Raw genomic sequence first — 23268 nt, 5'->3', positions numbered from 1 at the left:
GAGAGAGGGGGAAGGACACAAACACAACATTTGAGAGCAGGGACCGAGAGACATGGAGACATCGAGAGATCTGAGAGAGGGCGAGGGCTTTGGGGGGAGGGGGGGGCGTGGGAAGGGGGCAGTGGGAGAGGTATAAAACATATGGACACTGCCAGGACTTCCAGGAAAGAAGTTGGAATTTCAAACAAGGTGGATCTGGGGTGAATTAGCGGGGGTAGAAAAGATCAAGGTTTTGGATGGGGGAAGATAAGAGATGGTGGTGAACAGCTGTTTTAAAGACCTGGAGGGAGGAGTGGGATTGAAGGGAGTGAGGGAGTTTGTTCCAGAGGCGGGAGAAAAGAGGAATGAAAGAGTGAAGGTGAGCGGAGAGCCGAGATTTCGGCAGTTTAACCATCAGAGGGTTGCTGGCAGATCTTGTGCGACCTGTAGGAATATTTGGGGGACAGAGCACAGAGAGAGCTGGGGGTGCAAGGCCGGAGAGGAGTCGGTAGAAGACAGAAAGACCACCTACCTGCCTGCGGTGAGTGAGTGAAAGGCCCTCAGAGATAGCGTCATCGCGGGAGATTCCAATAATTCTGAAAGCTTTGGTTTCAACAGCGTGAAGCCGAGCTAGGTGTGAGGCAGGAGCACCGGCCCATAGGGGAGAACAGTATTCCATTGAGCTGCGGATGAAAGCCTTGTATGTGGTGAGGAGCTCAGGTGTGCCGAGGAAGGACTTCGCTCAGGTGTGCCGAGGAAGTCCGAGGAAGGACTTGGTTTTTTTAAACCTGTGGAACCATCTTTCTGAGTCTGTTGTCACGATTTTCCGTTTGGGATTACAACTCTGCTGTCCAACGCCACCTCATGCTCTCTCCTATTTCAACTACTGAGCTTTACACCTGCTGAGACGCTGTTCTCATCATTCAACTGCAGTTCCTCTCGTGTGATGGTGTATCTGTTGATTTATGTCCCATTGTTTTCCCTTTGCACCTTTTGAATGTTGATCCATTGCTCTCCATCGTTCTGCTTTTCCTTCAGCCTCTGATACCATTATTTAAACCAAAGTAGAAAGAATATGTTCATCAATTGTAATTTTGTTTCTAGCTGTTCCTCTTTGTGCAAAAAAAAAAAAACAACAACAAAAAAAAAGCAATTCAACGAACCTACTTTATCATTTGTGACATGAGTTACGACAATCTACGGATGTTGTTTACAGAGATCATGGCTGCACTAATGAGGCTTGTGTACACCACACAGAGCATTCGCTCTCTCAGCCCATCATGGTACGACGACCCGGCCAAGGTGCCTTCGGAAGTAGTGACATGGGGTTGGTGCTGTCGCCTCGCTCTGAAACAGATGGCTTGGGGGTCAGCATGGTGGAATATGTTCTCAGCCCTTCACCAGGAGACAAGCACGACTCGCGCACCCGCAAAGCATTTGTAAGTGATCCATTTTTACAGCTGCTGGAAATCAGTTGTGTCGTTTATGCATACTTGAGGAAACTTACTTAATTGTTCATGGCCACTTTTTGAATACTATGTGCAAAAATGATTTCAAATAAAAACATAACCTCCATCCACCTTTGGTGGCGGAGGTAATCAAATGTTGCTCGACCTAGACCAGTCTCTCAGAACTGTACTCACCTGTGTAATTACATCTCTTTTAGGGTGCTTCTGAGCAGGAGAGTGGTGAAGTGGCAGGCACAGAGAAGAAGGGTAGGTCTTCACCCTTTGATGAAGATCAGACAGTGGAGCTCAAGAATGATGAAAGCATGTTGAAAACTGCCTTGGCCATTCCTAACGGCATTGATGCCGACATGAAGGAGTTCAGGTGGGTTTTTTAAATTGTCTGGTTTGCATGTTATAGACCCAGTGGTTACTGAACACCAACTAACGCAATAGTTTTTGAATGCTTTCTGTCCTGGTCTCATAATAATTGTACTGTACTGGAGTTTATCAACTGGTGTTATGTAGCAGCTGAGTTCAGCCTTTTTCCACCATCAAGAGGCTTTGCTGCAAGCTTCCACCTTATCATGTTTGTGAACAAAATGTTGCTGGATTGAAAATCTATATAATAATAGCGTAAGGACTCGACTTTGTTATCCCTTTTACGCCGCACCCAGTGACTCGATGCCCACGGCACTAATGGATTTACGATCTACAAACCGCGCACTTTGTTTATCACGTCCAGCCATACTCGAAAAATCTGAATTAGCCTACGTTGGGGCCCAAAAGCATCCGATTAACTGCCGATACGACGCCATCGTATTGGCGTCTGCTGGGCGAAGGCGAAGCAAGCCGTCCGCTGAGTGGACAATCCAGAGCATGCATTTGTGCCGGTGTCGGCGATCGTTCATATACGAACTCTTCATTCTTATCTTTCTTCCTAACTCTTACTCAGACAAGCAAATCCCCTATGCCATCCATAATGGTACACTCTATCCATACACCACATCCTCCCTTCCGTGGATGTTCCAAGCGCCATCGTATTGGCGTCGGCTGGGTGAAGGCGAAGCAAGCCGTCCACTGATTGGACAGGCGAAGGCGAAAGCAAGCCGTCCACTGAGTGGACAATCCAGAGCATGCATTTGTGCCGGTGTCGGCGATTGTTGTTCATATACGCACTCTTCATTCTCATCTTTCTTCCTAACTCTTACTCGGACAAGCAAATCCCCTATGCCATCCATAATGGTACACTCTATCCATACACCACATCCTCCCTTCCGTGGATGTTCCATGGGTTTCGGCTCGTTAATAATAATTCAGCTGTCTTTGATGCTATCCAAACACTACCATAATTATAGATCTTTGATTAAAATATAAAGTGGTAAAAGTGCAGATGTCATACTCACACTGTTTAGTTATCTCTGAGTTGTAAACCCACGCACGTGAAGCGAAAAGTGTGGTTAAGCAATTCGTTCACTCTGTATGTCCGTCTATCCACAAACGTTAGTTTATGGTTGAGGAACAACTTAATTTCAATTGAATGTTGTATTTTGAACATGAATCGGACCATGAATCAGAAAAAAAACTGTGGTTTAACAATACGTTGGCTCTGAATTCATCCAGATCACACGTGCGCATAGAGGAGTGAGATTTTAAAAAAATATTCTGTCTGGCAGTCAAACAAGGTTGAAAATCATTCCAAACAAGAAGCTTACTGTTTAAAATGATGTCATAAAAGACACAACCAACAGGCACGAATAACTAATGTATGTGTTAGATAAGGTGGTATAATAGACACTGTGTCAATGGTGGGAAACTTCCTGAATTAATATTTTATATGACCTTTACATTCTTTATTTTATTTAAATTGGATTATATACTTGAACACTGCTGAACACAAATTACCATCTCATCGCTTCAAGAACCTCCCATTTTGCAGTACTTGGACATGTAAAATAAGGTGGTGTATACGACTGCATCAATGGGGGTAAACTTCTGGAATTTTTTTATACAACTAAGACATCAACTGTAAAGGTGGTATGTAAGACATCAACTACAAAGGTACAGTCTTTATTTTATTTATGTTGAATTATAGACTTGAACACTGCATATGGTAAGGTGGTCTATGAACTCTAGTTCTACAAGTAACCATCTAATATACATTGCTTATTTCGAGCAAAAACTGTTTCAGATATTTTTATAAAGAGACAAATGATTGCTGTAATTTAATTTAATCCTCTTTTCTTTTTCTTCTTTCTTGTTGTTTTCTGTGGGGTTTTTTTCAGTCGCACACCAGGCAGCCGCCAATCATCACCAACGGAGTTGACAGACCGCTTGGGACAAGTGCCTCCCACTTCAGACAGCGTTGTGCAACTCTCAGGAGGAAGCATGCCAAAGCCATGCATGGATGATTTTGGTTCTGCAGAAACGGCGAACATGCCTTTGGATTCCTTGGAGACTGTCAGCCTAGACACTTTACCATTTGAATACCCTGGAGGTCCTGCTGTGACTTTAGATTCGCCAGCGATGAATGTGGGCCTTTTTGATTACTCCGCACAGCAGCAGGTAGGAATCCAGGAAAAAAGAACTTTTTTGGATGGATGTACTGTACATGTAGCTCTCCATTTACACGGCAGTTAGATTCCTGAAAAACACCATGTATATGGAAAGTGTGTAAAAAGATAGCAAAGGCCTCTGGAAAATAGGGGGTTAGGTTCCAGCCACCCTCCCACATTCATCCCACAACATCCCAAACTGGCACTCCTCGCAATACAAACTAGGTGCATTCCCTGAAAGTACCTCCTCGGGGGTTGATGTCTGGACACCTTGCAACAACCAAACATATCCTAACTAAATATAAAGGACGTAATAACTCGGTAAATCAATACAGAACATCAATAAATGAATACCCACCATAAATACATCAAAATAGAAGAAAAGCAAATGAGTACAGTACTGCACTCTCCAATAATAGGGGAAGAGATTGCATGTTGAAGTGTGGAGATGTGTGGGTGGGAATCTAAATTAAACGAGTGATGAGATATCTTACCACAAGTGCTTCATGGAATAGATACAGGTCGTTTTCCAATGGTATTGTAGAGTTTGGGGAAAGTTTTATGAAAATTGCTCGATGAAAGTTGCTTGATACCACTCGATTACGACGTCCGAAGTACAGTTGTACACATTAAACAACAACAACAACATGCATTTAAAGGCCATTTTCCCTGCTGGAGTGGGGGTTAGCCTTGCGGTCCCCATGACAATCTTCTCCATTTTGCCCTATTTTCCGCATCTCTCCTTGTTAACACCCTTGCCTGCATTTCTTCTTCCACCATCTTTAGCCAAGTCTTTCTCGGTCTTCCCCGTCCTCTACTTCCTTCTACATTCATTCCCATCACTCTTCTCAACCAGTCACTTTCATCCTTCCTCAACACATGACCAAACCATCTCAACCTGTTCCTCTTCACAGCATCAATCACAGGCTCTATTCCCATCATCTTTCGCAATTCATCATTTGTCTTCCTCTCTCTCAACGATACTCTGCACATCCACCGAACCATTCGCATTTCCAGCCTTCGTTGCTGCTCTACATTCATTACCCATGTCTCGCTCCCAGAAATCATAACACTTCTCACACATGCAGCATACACCTTTCCCTTCAGCTTCAACGACACTCCCCTCCTCATCAGCACACCACTCAGTTCCCGAAACTTCTTCCATGCACATCTCATTCGAGCAACCGTTGCCGAGTCTGATCCACCTTCTCCATTCAGCATGTCTCCGAGGTCGCAAAATGTTTTCACACCTTCCAGCTTCACGCCGTCTCCAAGATCCAACTCAACATTTCCTCCATCTGCAGCTCCCTCTGTGCACACCTTACATTTGAATGTAGCTGCCACACTGGTTAATGACCCTCTCAGACCACTACATTTTTGATGAACCCACTCAGCGCACATTGTACATTGAATGGAGTTCACTCCGTCACCCTTCCTGCACACAGCACATGGCCACTTCCCAGTTCTTTCCTCTTCACCACATGCTTTACCACTTGCCATCACCTTTGCTTTCCGATATTCACCTTCAAACCTTTTGTCTCCATACATTCCTTCCACTTGTTCATCTTTTCCTTCAGACCATCCATACTTTCCGCAATCAACACCAGATCATCTGCATACAACAACTCCCACGGTAAACCCTCCTTTACGTTCTGAGCCAGCACGTCCATCACAGCTACAAATAGTAGTGGACTTAGTACCGACCCCTGATGCACTCCCACCTTCACCTCAAACGCACCACTGTTCCCGTCCTTCATCCTTACAGCTGTGCGCGCTCTTTTGTACATTGCCGTCACAACTCTGATCAACCATTCCTCCACTCCTAACTTCCTCAATGCCTATGTCAATTCTTCACGTTGAACCCTATTGAATGCTTTCTCCAGATCAACAAACCAAAGAAACAACTTCTTCCTCTTCTCCATGTACTTCTCCTGCAACTGCCTCACAATAAAGAGCGCGTCTGTCGTTCCTTTCCTGGCATAAATCCAAACTGCATTTTGTCGATCTTCACCTTCCTTATCCTCCTCTCCAACACCCTTTCCAATACCTTCATTCCGTGCTCCAATAACTTTATCGCTCGGTACGAGCCACACTCCAGAGGGTCACCTTTCCCCTTGTATAGAGGGACGAGGGTACTCAGTTCCCAATTCACTGGAATGCGGCCTTCTTTCACCACCAGATTACAGATCTGTGTCATTCATTTCACACCCCAACTTCCTACTGCCTTCAACATATCTCCCACAACTCCCGTCGGCCCTCCCGCTTTTCTACTCTTCATTGCTTTTATCGCTTCCTCAACTTCCTTCTCAGTTATCTTCTCTGCTGGTCCTAAAACTGGGTCATTCTCTATGTTGCCATCCCATTCATTCTCTGTATTCAACAGCATTTCCATATATCTTTTCCATCTTCCTTTAATTCCATCTGGGTCCACAACGATTTGTCCCACTTCATCCTTCAAGCAACTCACCCCCATCACATCACACCGCTCTTTCGCTATCTGCTTTGCAATCCTGAATACCGCTCTCTGACCCTCTTCCGAATCCAAGCGTTCTCCGAACATTTTCCTACATGCCTCCTGCGCCTTTGCTACCTCTTTCTTTGCAGCCTTCTTGGCTGCCTTATAACTTTCATGCTCTGCTTTTTCTGCTCCCCTTACCCTTCGCCTTCTGCCACTCCTTGAACTTCTTCCTCTTCTCTTCAATCCTCTTTCCAACTTCATCATCCCACCACCATGTTTCCGAGTGCCTCGGTGGTCCTTTTGTCCATCCACATACCTCACCAACGGCTTCCAATAGACTATCTTTCATTGACATCCAACCACTTTCAAGCTCAACCACATCATCCTCTACCCTACTCAGCCTCTCTTTTAATGCCTCCCTTACTGTCACCTCTTTCAACCTCCACACCTTCATTCTCGGTTGGTACTTCACCCGCCGAGCTCTCCTCGCACCTTTCACCCTTATGTCGCAGACAACCAAGTGGTGCTGTGAAACAGCCTCCTCCCCCGGGATCACCTTTGTGTCCCGGAGGTGCCCCCTATCTCGCCTACGCACCATCAGGTAGTCAACGGTTGTCGTCGACCCACCTGACGTGTATGTAACAAGCTTATTATCCTCTTTCTGGAACTGAGTGTTACAAATCAACAAATCAGCTCCATCAGCAAACTCCAAAATCCTTTCACCTTCTCCATATCTCACACCATATCCATAACCCCCATGAACTCCCTCAAAACCATCCATACTCCTTCCCACATGTCCATTTCGGTCTCCTACCACAACAACCTCCTCATCTTTCACGTTTTCCATCAGCTTCTCTATCACACACAAGAACTTGTCCTTCTCTTCATCGCTCCGACCAACCCGCGGAGCATATCCCGAGATGACGTTCACCAAGAGCTTTCCAATCATCATTTTCACCAGCATCAACCTATCGCTCACTCTAGTCACACTCACCACACTGTCTACAAACTCCTCAGAAAACAGGACACCAACACCATTCACGCCCTCCGGGCACCCTTGCCACACAAACTTGTATTTCTGTCCCTGCCTACCCTTCACCATTCTCACACCACTTCCCTTCCATCTCGTCTCTTGCACACAACATATGTCCACTCTTCTTCTGATCAATACTTCCACCACTTCTCCTGATCTCCCTGTTATTGTCCCTACATTCCATGTCCCAAACCTCAGAAACCGATCTCCACTTCGGGCTGTACCCTGCTCATATGTAGTTGTAATTGTCATGGTTCTCTTTTTGAGGCAATGTTTTTATGGCCGGATGCCCTTCCTGACGCCAACCCTCTTAGTCGCCTCTTACAACATGCAGGGATACGGTGTACCTTGTCGTGAAAATCAAGCTCAGACACGACTTGACCTCTGGGTAGGTTTTAATATCATTTAGATCTGCAGTACATCCTGTAAAAATACATGCATGCAACAGGCATTAAATCAGAGTATTTCAAGAGCAGCAATGGAAGTTTCAATATAACAATGGTTCGCGCAGCGCATCGTCAGCGCAGCATTTGGGGGCGTACATACCATTCAAACTACTGGATAATGTCACAGTGAGTTCCGCTGAAGTGTCCGCACGCCCCGGTTGTCCCGGGTCTTATAGACGGCCCCTTCCGTAGCGAGCACCCCTGGGTTCACCTTGGTATAATTTCACTACATTCTCCCCGCCGTTAGAACTATACTACCGCTCGGCAGTTTGCAAGCAAGCATCAGCAATAAACCAAAGGGTCACGTCAATCCACGTCAGTCGGTCCACCCGTAGCGGTCGGGGCGGCGAACCTCCCTGCCAGTTCGTGTTCGGAATCTACCGGGCACGGCGTCCCCTAGCCCGGAGTCCCCCGCGTCGGAATAGCCGCCGGAGGTTGGAGTCGGAGGGGGCGCCCCTGCGCCTTCGGGCACGGGAGCGGGGAACGACGGGAGTAACAGTGGTAGTTCCATAGGGGAAGCTTCGATAGAGTCCATAGACTCGTAGACGGGTTCGTCGATATCCCTGTCGTCGTCCCCACATGGGGCGAGATGGCGTACGGAGACAGTAGACTCGCGGCCATCCGCCGTTAACACGCGGGCATGCTCGGGATTAGCCTGGAGGACCTGCACCTTGTCAACAAGGGGGTCGTACTTGCTAGTGCGAACCGCTCGTTTGAGATAGGCGGGCCCCGGTTCAGCGAGCCAGCTGGGTAAAGATTGGATACTGCCGGAGCTTCTAGGGTGGTGGAACAGTCGTTCGTGAGGAGTCTGGTTGGTGGCAGTACATAGGAGAGCCCGGATCGAGTTTAGAGCGGCAGGCAGCGACCACGCCCATTTATCGAGGCCTCGGCCGAGGGTCCGAAGGCTTAGCATGACGGCCCGCCATATAATCCCATTAAAGCGTTCGATCTGTCCATTTGCTTGGGGCCGGTACGGGGTGGTGTAGCTCGAAGCGACATTATGCTGGAGCAAGTAGCCCCTCACCTCCTGGGACAGGAACACCGCACCCCGATCGGTATGCACGTAGGCCGGATACCCGAACATAGAAAACAAATTCTGCAGGCACCGAATAACCGTGGCAGCCGACATATCCCCGCACGTGTAAGCAAAGGGGAATCGGGAATACTCATCGACGATAGTGAGCAGATAGCGAGAGTTGCTCGACACCGGCAGCGGCCCTTTGAAGTCCATCGCCAAGCGCTCCCACGGTCTAGTAGCCCTAACGAGTGTCCCCAGAGGGGGGCTATAAAAACGCGGTTTGAGTTCCGCACAGATCGTGCAATCACGGCAGATGCGGTGGATGTCCTCCATCGAGTACGGCAGATTGCCCGCGCGCACAAAATGCGCGAAGCGCGTTACCCCGGGATGACACATAGTGCTGTGCAAAGTGCGCAGCCCCTCCAAAGTTACAACCCCCGCGCAAGTGGCCGGCCTCGATAAGGCGTCAGCGACCAGGTTATCCTTCCCCGGGCGGTATTTGATGGTGTAGCAGAAGTCGGCGAGTTCGATACGCCAACGGGTGATTTTCTCATTCTTAATGCGCTGAGCATGTAAGGTGTCGTACATAAACGCAACACTCTGTTGGTCTGTGATGATTTGGAAACTCCGCCCAAGCAGATACGGACGCCATCGCCGAATTGATTCGACGATCGCGTACGCTTCCTTTTCGACAGACGAATGCCTCCGCACGGCGGAGGTGAGAGTCCGCGAGAAGAAAGCCACAGGGCGGCCTCCTTGGGAGAGAGTCGCCGCTATCGCATGATCCGAGGCATCACTCTCCAAAACGAAAGAGGCACTCTCGTCAATCGTCGCGACAGCGGCTCCAGCAATGTCGACTTTAAGGCCCTCGAAGGCCGCCAGGGCGGCCGGGCCCATGGGGAAAGTGTCGCAGGCCACGAGGGGGCGGAGCTTAGCGGAGAAATTTTGCACCCACTTTGAGTAGTGGGTGAACAGCCCTAGAGCGCGTTTCAGCGAAGCCCGATCGCTAGGCGGAGCCATATCGAGCAAAGGGCGCAGACGCTCCTTATCCGGAGAGACGGAGCCATGGGTCACGGTGTACCCCAAAAGGTCTACCGTGCGTAGAGAGTATTGACACTTCGCCGCATTCATGGTTAAGCGATATTTCCGCGCGACCTCGAGGAAGCGTTTCAGATTAGCGTCGTGATGCTCCTGGTCATACCCACAAACCGTAAGATTGTCCAGATAGACAAAGACATCGGTCAAATTCTCCTTCGCAACGAGGTCATCCATAGCTCTCTGAAAACAAGCGACGCCGTTCGTTACCCCAAAGGGAAGTCTCGTGAACTGGTACAACCGCTGACCCGATTCAAAGGCTGTAAAGACGCGATCAGCCCTAGAGATGGGGACTTGATGATACGCACTACGCAGATCGAGAGTGCTATAAACGGAATACAGGGCCACCTGGCGTACCAGGGCGTCCATCCTCGGTAAGGGGTAGGCATCCAGCTGTGTAAAACGATTAATCGTCTGCGAATAGTCGATTACCATTCGCCTGCGGTGGGCCTCACTCTGCACCACTAAGACTTGGGCCCGCCACGGTGACCTACTGTGTTCTATGATACCGTCCTTCAAGAGCAGGGCCGTTTCTTCCGCAATGAATTGCGCGTCCGCGCGAGAGTAGCGCCGCGATTTGACGGCTACAGGGGTACAATCAGTGGTCAGGTTGGGGAACAGTGAGAGTGGCTCCATGTCCATTTGAGCGAGGGCGCACACAGCGAGCGTGTCCGGCCCTCCGAAGTCTATTTCCAAACGTCCATGCCGCTTAAGGAAATCTAGTCCTAACAGAATGTCAGCGCATAAGGCCGGTAATACCATGAGATACACATCCGGGAACGCGCGTCCGTTTATCACAAGTTTCAATCGACACGCCCCTTTTGTGCTCAACCGAAGTCCCTGAGAGGCCATGAAGATCCGGCGGGTTGTCCCGAGAACCGGCCACCCATGTTGATGCACGAGTCGCTGATCAATAAAACTATCCGTGGATCCCGTATCAATCAAAGCTTGCGCAAAAACGCCCGCGACCGTGAGCGGAATGAAGGCCTGCGCTAGGCCGGCAGACCCGGCAGGTATAGTTCCGGCCGGGCGAGAAGATCGCGCCTCGCGGGTGGATCCCACGCCGGCTGCAATCCTTCGGGCCTCAGCAGGAGCATTGAAGTCAGTTGGCTCATCGGTAGTTTCATTTGCCAGAGTGGGTGTGGGGTGGTCGTGAGAGCAGCCGCCAGATGGCGCTCGAGCCACGGGAGAAAGATTTCTGCCATCTGCAGATTCACATGCCAACGTGGGTGCATGTAATTCACAAAAGCTGCCGTCAGATGAGGCTCGTGTCACGTGAGAAAGATTTCTGCCATCTGCAGATTCATATGCCACAGCGGGTGCATGTAATTCATAAAAGCTGCCGTCAGATGGCGCTCGAGCCACGTGAGAAAGATTTCTGCCATCTGCAGATTCACATGCCAAAGTGGGAGCATGTAATTCGCAAAAGCTGCCATCAGATGGGGCTCGTGTCACGTGCTGCGTTTGCCGCACCTCGAGAGGCATTTCCAAAGTAGGAGCATGTCGCTTGTTTGAAGTAGGCGTTCGAAAGCCAGTCAAGGTCGGACGCTCTGTGACCGGTCGCGTTCGCGCCATTTGTTTCGGCGGCCCGACGTATCTCACCAAGGTCGGGCGAGAAGCCAGAGGCCCGCGAGGAGGAGAGCGGCTCTTCAAAGCTGAGCAAGGCACCCCGTCCGGCGCTCGATCCGTTGGCTCCGCGATGAGCCCATTCAAGGTCGCTCGGGAATGCGTGCCCCGAGCGGCCTTTCTGCAGACCTTTGCAAAATGGCCTTTGGTGGAGAAGAGGTGACGTGTCGCCTCTCGGGCCGGGCATTCAGAGCGAGGATGCTGCCGATTTCCACAAAAATAACATTTTGCATACCGGGCAGGCCGTGGCCTGGCAGCGGCGGCAGCAGTGAGGCAGGAAGCGGAGTCCACACGTGAAAAATCTGAATGCCTCAACTCTGTGTTTGCCTCTAAATCTTGTGTCCCAAACCCATCCCTCTCTGTACCCACCGTACCCAGTCGTACCCAGATGCTCCTGGACTCTGTGTCCTTTCCTGCTGACAAGGTGGAAAACTTTCTGTCAACCCTCGACTCTGATTCTGCAACTGGACCTGACGGCATCAGCCCACGGGTCCTAAAATCCTGTTCTGCCGCTCTTTCACTCCCTCTCTCTGTTCTCTTCACCCTCTCTTTTGCTCAAGGTCAACTGCCATCTGCTTGGAAATCAGCCAACATCACCGCTTTCCACAAAAAAGGTGCAAAAACAGATCCTAGTAACTACAGACCAATCAGCCTTCTCCCAATTATCAGCAAAGTCATGGAATCCATCATTGCTTTGGATATGAAATCTTTCCTCTTCTCCAATGGCTTGATCTCTGATCATCAATTTGGTTTCAGACTAGGTCACTCTACTCTGGACATGCTGCTTCTGCTGTCTCAACAATGGATGGAGGTCCTCAATGCCAAACAGGAAATTAGAGCTGTCTCCCTCAATATATCTCGTGCCTTCGATACGGTCTGGCACCCCGCTCTGCTCACCAAACTCTCCTCCTTTGGTATCCATGGAAATCTCCACGCATGGCTGGCGGACTTCCTCTCTAGTCGTAGTCAACGTGTGGCCCTGAATGGGTTTCTTTCATCTCCTCTTCCTGTTCAGGCTGGAGTTCCCCAAAGCAGTGTTCTGGGCCCTGTGCTTTTTCTGGTCTTCATCAATGATCTCTCCGACTCTCGTGAAAATCCTCTCTCTCTCTTTGCTGATGACTCCACTCTCTGCCGCTCCATTCCTCATCCCTCAGATCGGCAGTCTGCAGCCTCCTCACTCTCTACAGAGCTGGACAAAATCACAGACTGGGCAAACAAGTGGAACATGTCTTTCAATCCTGACAAATCTCACTCCCTTATGATGTCTCTCTGAAAAGACCGACTGGACAACCCTCCCATCCACTTTCTGAATAATCCTCTCCAAGAAGTTCTGTCACTCAAGCTTTTGGGTCTCACTGTCTGCCATGATCTTTCCTGGGAAAACCACATTTCAAATCTGGCCTCCAAAGCCAGTCGCCGACTGGGCATCCTCCGTCGTGCGAAGTCCTTCCTTGGCACACCTGAGCTCCTCACCACATACAAGGCTTTCATCCGCAGCTCAATGGAATACTGCTCTCCCCTCTGGGCTGGTGCTCCTGCCTCACACCTAGCTCGTCTTCACACTGTTTAAACCAAAGCGTTCAGAATCATTGCAATCTCCCATGATGAAGCTACCTCCGAGGGCCTTTCACTTACTCACCGCAGGCAGGTTGGTGGTCTTTCTGTCTTCTACCGACTCCTCTCCGGCCTTGCTCCTCCAGCTCTCTCTGGGCTCTGTCCCCCAATTATTCCTAAAGGTCGCACAAGATCTGCCTGCAACCCTCTTATGGTTAAACTGCCAAAATCAAGACTCTCTGCTCACCTTCACTCTTTCATTCCTCTTTTCTCCCGCCTCTGGAACAAACTCCCCCACTCCCTTCAATCCCACTCCTCCCTCCAGGTCTTTAAAACAGCTGTTCACCACCATCTCTTATCTTCCCCCATCCAAAACCTTGATCTGTTCTGTTCAAGATCAAGATCAAGATCAAAACCTTGATCTTGATCTACCCCCGCTAATTTAACCCCAAATCCTCTTTTTTGAAATAGCAACTTCTTTCCTGGAAGTCCTTGTGTTTATACTTCTCCCACCCGCCCCCCCCCCCTTCCCACGCCGCTTCCCCCCAAGCCCTCTCTCTCCCACACATTCCCGATGTCCCTCACAAATGTTGTGTTTTTGTGCTTCCCCTTCTCTTCCCACCTTGTCTACCGCTCCCCTTTTTATACACTTTGTTTGTTTGTCTGTTTGATTTGTTTGTGTGATAAATGTCAGCTCTTTCACGAGCCAAGTTTCATCGAAATAGTGTGTGTAGTTTCAGAGGAAAAAGCAAATACTGTACCTATTTTGGGGGGTCAAATGTGGATCCACTTTGACCCCCAGTACACCCCCTTAAACCCGACATTTTTAATTATGTGAACAAACTTTAGTCACAACATAACAAATATAATTTGTGCGTAGTTTCGTCAAAATCCCATCAGCAGTTTCGGAGAAGAAGTTGCAAGTATTTGCTGGTTGACGGACGGACGGACGGACGGACGGACGGACAGACAGACAGACGAGGCGCCATCGCATAAGCTCTCCGGAACTTCGTTCCAGGTGAGCTAAAAACGAAGCAGGAGCGACGATGTGTAGGTTAAAAATTAAAAAAAACATTTAATGGCACTCTACCGATTTAATGGATGTTAATTAATGGAAATTGTTCGTTTGTCCGCAAACAATTTAATGGGGGTAATAGCACACACGTGCGCGATTTAATGTAAAATTAGTGATGCAATAGTACCTACCGTATTATATTCATGTCCTTCGCTTTACAATTGGAATAATCCCTTTCTGTTCTCACTGCAGTGCATACGTGGAAAAAATGTGTATCAGTGAAAATGCCTGTCATATAGTGAAAACTTTTCTTTACTTTATTCATTGCGAATCAGCAAAAATGCGTTAACCGGGAGTGCGTATAGTTTGGAGTGCCTGTGCACTCAATACCTTTATCAATTAAAACTAGAAAGATCAATCGGAGATTGCAGACCCTCGCCAGGACGTGTTTTCAGTGGTTTTTAAGGCTTTTGTGTTAAAACAAATATGGCGGCCAAATAGTGACTGATGACTTCATCATTATTTTCTTTCTCCACCAATTTATCCCGAGATACAACAACAACAACAACATGCATTTTAAAGGCCATTTTCCCTGCTAGAGCGGGGGTTAGCCTTGCGGTCCCCATGACAATCTTCTCCATTTTGCCCTATTTTCTGCATCTCTCCTTGTTAACCCCCTTGCCCGCATTTCTTCTTCCACCATCTTTAGCCAAGTCTTTCTCGGTCTTCCCCGTCTTCTACTTCCTTCTACATTCATTTCCATCACTCTTCTCAACCAGTCACTTTCATCCTTCCTCAACACATGACCAAACCATCTCAACCTGTTCCTCTTCACAGCATCAATCACAGGCTCTATTCTCATCATCTTTCGCAATTCATCATTTGTCTTCCTCTCGCTCAACGATACTCCGCACATCCGTCGAACCATTCGCATTTCCACCCTTTCCAACCTTCGTTGCTGCTCTACGTTCATTACCCATGTCTCGCTCCCATAAATCATAACACTTCTCACACATGCAGCATACACCTTTCCCTTCAGCTTCAACGACACTCCCCTCATCATCAGCACGCCACTCAATTCCCGAAACTTCTTCCATGCACATCTCACTCGAGCAACCGTTGCCGAGTCTGATCCACCTTCTCCATTCAGCATGTCTCCGAGGTAGCAAAATGTTTTCACACCTACCAGCTTCATGCCGTCTCCAAGATCCAACTCAACATTTCTTCCATCTGCAGCTCCCTCCGTGCACACCTTACATTTGAATGTAGCTGCCACACTGGTTAATGAGCCTCTCAGACCACTACATTTTTGATGAACCCACTCAGCGCACATTGTACACTGAATGGAGTTCACTCCGACACCCTTCCTACACACAGCACAGGGCCACTTCCCAGTTGACACTATCCCGAGATGACACTCAATAAATTTCATCTTGATCGGATGAAGTTTTGTACTTGTCGAATTATGACGTTATAATGGAGGCACCCATGACATCATCGTTGACGTATGTTATTCCCCAAGAAGAGTTCTTTCCAATGAGCCATGTCTCAATTTTTTATATTCAGTGCTTTCGGAGATATAGAGGTGCAAAGTTTTTCGTTTTTTTCCAAGATGGCGCCCATACCACGTGACCTTTGACGTCATAATTGTCATTAAAAATTTTTATACAGGTGGAATTGCACCTATGGTGAATATTTCCTGTCAATCGGACCAAGGGTTTCAGACAACAACACAACAACAGGCATTCTAAGGCCATTTTCCCTGCTAGAGCGGGGGTTAGCCTTGCGGGCCCCATGCCAATCTTCTCCATTTTGCCCTATTTTCTGCATCTCCCCTTGATAACCCTCTTGCAGAGAAAATCCTATTTATTCTGAGCGGACAAACAAGCAAAGAGACAAACAAACACTCAAATGCAATACTCCCTCCTCTGGTGAGGGCAACTAGATACTGTGTGGGTGAAAATATTTGAAGTGGGTTGTGCAACACGTCAAGATGCAGTACTTCATCAATTTTCCAACAAGTTACTCAGCAATTAAGATTGTAGCAGGAACACTTGTTATAATTTTCATCTCATCCCTCTACACTGTGCACAGTCGACCCATTAAGGCCTAAAGCTCTTTCCATAGAACATGAACCTTTGGTTTTGTCCAGACACTCTGGAATCTACAATTTTTCTCCTAAGGTTAATGGTCTTTTTCTGCCATTTTACATCACTTTTTGATCCACATTTACTGGCTTTCTTCTTTGCACTGAAGGTTTAATTTTTTTGAACTTATTAAGGGAACTAAGTTTAGTGGGTATGAATGAGTGGAGGGCATGGTGTTTACTCGACGATAGCTGTCAAGAGACTAATTGCAGCATGTGGTGGGTTGGCAGGAAAGTGCCGCGTGTGTTCCATCATGCCATTACTTGACCACCAACCATGTACAACCGTGTACAAGTGAATGTAGACTGTGTACTTTATATAGAAACATGGTCTCAATTTATTGACCTTGTTGGAGTGACAATGTAAACAAACAAATGTGTAAATGGAGGGTTTACTGTAAATCTGTGAGAACTGGCAGGATACAGGATAGACGAGAGGTATACGTACTCGCCTTTGAACTAGCTGTCTAGCATGGGTTCACATCTCGCCTCTGCTATAAAGTGTCATTTTCATGTTTCATAAGCAATACATTGCACCAGTGTGTGCGCTGTCTTTAGGATGGATGTTTAACTTGATGTCCCGTTTGCTGGCAATAGTTGGTCGACGGTAACTATCCCACGGTGTCTTTCAGAAGTTGTTGCTGGCACCCTTGCTATATTCCAAATTCCTGCCTTGGTTTATTGCTGGGAAGGTGACGGTATACCTCCGAGCATAGCCCTTGCCCAGAAAATGTTTCAGCAGCACCAATGGTCTGTAAAGAGTAGGGTACGTTGATGATGATATTGCTTGAGTAAAATATTGGGTGGGGCTGGAGGTGGAGTGACTTGGGGAAAAAGGAAGATATAGCACAGAGGAAGGTAGCTAAACAGCGAAAACAGAAATGGGATTGGAAAGACATTCGGAGTACGAGGAAGGAATTGGGATGCAGGGACCATATCAAGAAGGCAAAAAGGGAGGTGCAGAGCAAGAAGGCATGTGCGTGCATTTAAGGGTAGGTGTCTCCAGGACTATATAACTACACAAGTACTGCATTTTTTGTATATAAATCAGTACCGTATTTTCACGTAAATAACCCACGAGCTATTATACGTTAAATTCGTTCTAAAAATTCCAACTGTGGAGTATACTCGAGTGTGGGTTATACGGCATTTCACGATATGGCACATGACATAACCACAGGGGGACAAGTTAAATGATCAAGGAGATGCAAAAAGAGGCAGTTTTTTTGCAAGTTCAATTGTAATATCTTTAACTATCAGGGGTTGATTAACGAACTAGCTTAACTAGCAGGGGTTTAACTCGCATGAGGGTAATAGCACACAATAACTATCAAGGGTACCCGGTGTTGCCCGGTCTATTTTTTATTTTTGTAGGGTCGTAAATAAAGCACTTCCCTACACCCACTAAGGAATGGAGCCCTTGATGAACCTCTGAAAGTTTGACGAAGATCAACGTTCAGCCATCTCTGAACAATGGTGACACAGACACACACACACACACCTTTCTTATAGTGTAGATTTCAGTTATTTCACATATTTTACACATGCACAACGTATACACATATAACCGGGAGAAATTAAATGAGTTACAGATGTAGCATCAGGCCGATTTTTATTCGGACAAGATTTCGATCAAACAGGCCTTCTTAGTCTTCCTCAACGAGCAGATTACTTGTGCTTACCAATCCAGCCATTCCTTATCAACGGTTTTGAATGTAGTGCTTGCTTGAGTGCTTAAGCACTTGGCGAGCTCTCTGCAAGAAACTTGGTAATTGATCACACCCTTGGCTTGCGGGATATACTTGCCTGAAATTTTCCTGGACCATTTTTTGCCCAGGTGTGGAAGAAATTCCAGGGAGCGGGTTATTTGCATGAAAATACGCTAATTTTTTTCCCAGCACTCAGAATCACCTTATCTATGGTTTAAGACATTGAATTGTGAATATGAAAAACATTGCACAGCATGCCATTTTCTGAAATAAATTCTGTAATTGTTAATTTCAAACGTACAATAGAAATCCCTGGTGTTGGGCTAGCGGCTAGGGTGCCAGCTTAGGATACCAAGGATCCTGGGTTCGAATCCCGGTCGATCGCTGAATTAACGCCAGGGGGGTTGACTCAGCCTGTCATCCTTCCGAGGTCGGCTATTTGAGTACCAGTTCACTGGTAATTCCCTGCTTGTCGTAAAAAGGCGACAAAAAGGGTTGGCGTCAGGAAGGGCATCCGGCCGTAAAACATTGCTTCAAAAAGGGGACCAAAAAACAACAACAACCACGGTCCCCGAAAAGGCCAACCCCCGCTTTGCGGGGAAAAATGGCCTCTAAACGGTGTTTTTTATAGAAATCGTTGCCTGGAACTTTTTCCGATTGGGTGACCAATTAAACGTTAATCCGCTCACTGACACTTGCAAAATCATTATCTGCTCGTTTGCTTGTGCAGCAAATTTCATGATACCCAGTGGGCTTTCACATATTTTTCTGTCCTTTCTCCCCCCCCCCCCCCCCCCCTCCCCCCCTCCCTTCTCTACACTCCCCCAACCACCACCTTCAACACATGGCAGCCCCCACAGCTTAGAGAGCAGGAGGGACGGTCAAAAGGCTGGCTTTGGTCTTTGTCAAAATCCCTTCAACAATAGGATTGCTTCATCAGAGTAAAACCCTTTATTCTTTATCCATTGGTAATGAGTAATTACCCTTGCCAGAGGAGAGGGTATTGCATTTGAGTCAGTTTGTCTATCTGTTTGTTTATTTGTTTGTCTGACTGTCTGTTTGTCCGCACAGAATAAATATTATTTTCTCTGCAACCATTGATCTGATTGACAGGAAATTTTCACCATAGGTGCACCTCCTCCTGCCGATTTTTTTTTTGATAATTATGACGTCATAGGTCACTGGGTATGGGCGCCATCTTTGAAAAACCGAAAAACTTTGCACCTCTAAATCTCCGAAAGTGCTACATAGAAAAAATTGAGACATGGCTCATTGTAAAGAACTCTTGATGGGGAATAATATACAGTCATGTGAAAAAGTAAGTACACCCCATGTAAAGTTTTGACTTTTTCAACATATTTCAACATACAGCTATTTGATCTTCATTTCAACAATATTAATAGATAAAGGTGATATAATATAACAAATATCATGAAACATTTACATTTTGTAGTCCATTGTATAATTTAAATAAACATAAATGCAAATTTCGCATGTGGAAAAAGTAAGTACACCCTTGGCTTTGATATGTGGTATTGCCCCCTTTGGCAGAAACAACCTCAAGTAGGCGTTTCTTATAACTGTCTACCAGTCTCTGACATTGACTGGGAGAAATTTTTGCCCACTCCTCCATGCAGAATTCTTTCAACTGTGCGATGTTTGAGAGGTTTCTTGCATGCACAGCTCGTTTCAAATTCCCCCACAACATCTCAATGGCATTTAGATCCGGGCTTTGACTTGGTCATTCCAGAACCCTCCATTTCTTTCTTTTCAGCCATTCCTTGGTGGATTTACTGGTATGTTTAGGGTCATTGTCATGTTGCAAGGTCCACCTTCGGTTGAGCTTCAACTTTCCGACAGATGGCCTCACATTATCCTCAAGCACCCTCTGGTGCAATGAAGAATTCATAGTGGATTTTATGATGGTGAGCTGCCCAGGCCCTGATGCAGCAAAGCTGCCCCAAACCATAATATTTCCACCACCATGCTTTACAGTTGGTATCAGGTTCTTGTGGTCAAATGCTGTCTTTGGTTTTCGCCAAACATGTCTTCTGGTACTGTGGCCAAATAGCTCTACCTTTGACTCATCTGTCCAGAGCACATTGTTCCAGAAGTGCTGGTCTTTGCCTGGGTGTTCATTGGCAAACTTTAGTCTTGCCCTGATGTTCTTTCTGGACAGCAAAGGTTTCCTCCTGGCACACCTCCCATGTAGATCAAATTTGTGCAGCCTCTTTCTAGTGGTAGACTCGTGCACTTTGACATCAACAGTGGCAAGAGCTACCTGTAGGTCCCGTGATGACATTCTGGGGTTATTAGAGACTTCTTTTAGCATCTTGCCGTCTGCTCACGGGCTGAACCTGCTGAGGTAAGGCGGCCTGGCCTGAGCAAGTTGGGAGTTGTTTGGAATCTTCTCCACTTGTCGATGATCTTCCGGACAGTCGAATGATTGATTTCAAATTGTTTGGAGATCTTTTTAAATCTCTTCCCAGACTCGTAAGCATCTACAACCTTCTTTCTGAAGGCCTCAGAGAGCTCTTTTGATCTCGGCATGGTGACTCCGCACACTTAAACAACAAAGAGCAAACAAAACTAAATGTCTAAGGTTTAAATAAGACAGGTTCCTCCAGGATCCTCTCTAACGATGTTCTAATCATTTGCACCTGAGCTGGTGCACCTGATTCTAATTTTAGGTATTTGAAGTAGTGATAAATGTCGGGGTGTACTTACTTTTTCCACATGCAAAATTTGCATTTATGTTTGTTTAAATTATACAATGGACTACAAAATGTAAATGTTTCATGATATTTGTTATATTATATCACCTTTATCTATCAATATTGTTGAAATGGAGATCAAATAGCTGTATGTTGAAATATGTTGAAAAAGTCAAAACTTTACATGGGGTGTACTTACTTTTTCACGTGACTGTATGTTAATGATGATGTCATATTTGTCTCCATTATGACATCATATTTCGACAGGTAGAACGCTTCATCCGATCAGAATGAGAAATGTATTGAGCGTCATCCACACAAAAATTGTATGGCAGAATTAAATTGATGTCATCGGTCCTGTGCTTTGGCAGCCATATTGGATTGACTATAAAACCCTTAACTCCATTAAACACCCTTCTTCTCCAAAACATCTGAATGGATCAAGGCAAAACTTTATAGGCATGATCACCTATCCATGAAGAATAAATGCATGCCTGGCCTTTTTGTCATTGGTCACATGGTTTGGCAGCTATTAATTTTTTGAAGAATAGAAGAACCACCTCTAGAGGCCATTTTTCCCCGCAGAGCGGGGGTTGCCTTTTTTTGGGCACCATGGTCCCATTTTTGAAGCAATGTTTTATGGCCGGATGCCCTTCCTGCCACCAACCCTGTTAGTCACCTCTTGGGACACAGGGAATTACCAGTGAACTGGTACTCAATTTGCCGACCTCAGAAGGATGACAGGCTGAGTCAACCCCCAGGCGTTAATTCAGTGATCAACCAGGATTCGAACCCAGGATCCTAGGATCCCAAGCTGGCACCCTAACCACTAAGCCAACACAAGGATTTGAAGAATTTTTTGAAGAATAAACCTTTAAAAATCAACTCCTCCAGAATGGCTAGACAGATCAAGTGGGTCTTGACAGATCAAGACCGATCAAGAACGCACATGTTCCCCAATACCTTGGGGATACCATGGTGTTCCCCAATAATTCAAAGGTCACAAAAAGAGGACGTCATGTGTCACATGTCCGATCAAAGCAGGGTTGTATCAAAGTGGGGGCTGTATTAAAGCGGGAGGTTTTGGTACCTGCATCATCACTGCCAGCAGTTAAAAAGTGGCAGTTCTAGTTTTTAAGTTGAACCACTGATTACATACAGGTGAAAACTATTACACTTATTTTGTAACCTTTCAAACAAATAATTTGCTGTTGAAATGATTTTAAGTTAATTAGGCAAAGGGTTTGAATACTTTTGCAACTGAGAATCATCTGATTTTCTCTGCTAATCTAACTTTGGCCAAGTAAAATAAATTATTAGTTTCTTGTCCCCACACACTTCCTTTTTGGAGGCCGTACATTGTTGGGTTTTTTTTTCCTCTCCTTTATCAAATTTACTAAAAACGTTATGCTTATTTTATTATTCTGTTTTTGTCGCTGGAGTCTGGAACACAGAACAATAATTATTTAGTGGTCCCTGTAGGCCTAGCGGTCACGCAAATGAAATCAATCTCGTCTGTAAGTATGCTTGCTCACGCTGCACCGCACGGTCAGTGAATCCGTAACATGTACAGTTAAGTTAGCTAGCTAGCTCTAGCGATAGCACGTACGTTATCGATCTCAAGAAAAAACTTTCTCGGTAGCTTTATTAATTGAGCTACTGACGATGTACAGTAGACCTAGGTCTTAAAATGGTCTTCATTTGTGTATGCATCCGGAAGGCTGGCAGAAAGTTTTTGAAGCCATGGTACGCTCGTACGGTGTTCGACGGAACCCAGACTCTGGGGGATATTTTCAACGAATTTGCAAATGGGGAGTTCGACCAGGGATCGCCCATCAACGACAACTACCAGACAGCTCAGGTCAGTAGTGCAAGTCCGCATATATCTAGTACTGGTTCAGTACGTATAAACGCACAGTACAGCAGACAGTGCCACTGCTGCAGTATATGTTGACATATTAGGTATGTGATCAACGGCAGTTTAATTGTATATGGGATGTGTTGGTTGTTGGGCTGGTATATTTCACTATGTGGTGGCCATATTCGAAAAAATATCAAAAATCTGGAAAATATCAAATATTAAGGCTTCCCCTCCCCCTTGTTTTTTTTTTTTTCTTTAAAGCTCAGACGAGAAACTAAGAATTTATTTTACTTGGCCTCATTCACATTTATCTGCATTTTTTAGTTTTGTAACTTTGCAGTAGTTTGGCAAGACTCGAGTTTGATTTGAAAGTATCATGAAATAAGCTCAGGTGGTATCAAAATGTGAAATCTTTGGAGGGATGTGAATACTGTTGCAGGCCAATATTTCCTTGTGATTTCCGTTTTGTGAGGGGTAACGTGGACCAGCAGATTGATGCGAGATAAACTTGCTGGTAGACAGATGCGTGTGAAGTTTTTCGTGGTGATCCCTTATGCTTACAGTACATGGATTCCGAATTGGTTTCATGATTTGAGCTTGCTGAAGCATGTTTT

The 23268-nt window shown here is 46.4% G+C and overlaps 1 protein-coding gene across 9 annotated transcripts in view; it reads left to right on the top strand.

The window, feature by feature from the left end:
• The window catches only part of LOC137436785 (pumilio homolog 1), a 177324-nt gene that overhangs the window by 40213 nt on the left and 113843 nt on the right, over positions 1-23268 (top strand). For 4 of the 9 annotated variants that reach the window (XM_068130877.2, XM_068130881.2, XM_068130879.2 and 1 more), the window contains 4 exons: positions 1237-1418; positions 1646-1809; positions 3710-3989; positions 22514-22654. In XM_068130877.2, the coding sequence (XP_067986978.2) occupies positions 1237-1418; positions 1646-1809; positions 3710-3989; positions 22514-22654 (767 nt within the window). Of the gene's footprint in view, positions 1-1195; positions 1419-1645; positions 1810-3709; positions 3990-22513; positions 22655-23268 lie in introns of all 9 variants that reach the window. The other 5 variants (XM_068130880.2, XM_078786799.1, XM_078786798.1 and 2 more) reach the window with 2 other exon arrangements.

This window comes from Myxine glutinosa, chromosome 11 (assembly GCF_964187855.1).
Source record: "Myxine glutinosa chromosome 11, kmMyxGlut1.1, whole genome shotgun sequence".
Taxonomy (NCBI): domain Eukaryota; kingdom Metazoa; phylum Chordata; class Myxini; order Myxiniformes; family Myxinidae; genus Myxine; species Myxine glutinosa.
This window is presented reverse-complemented; position numbering and strand designations above follow the sequence as displayed.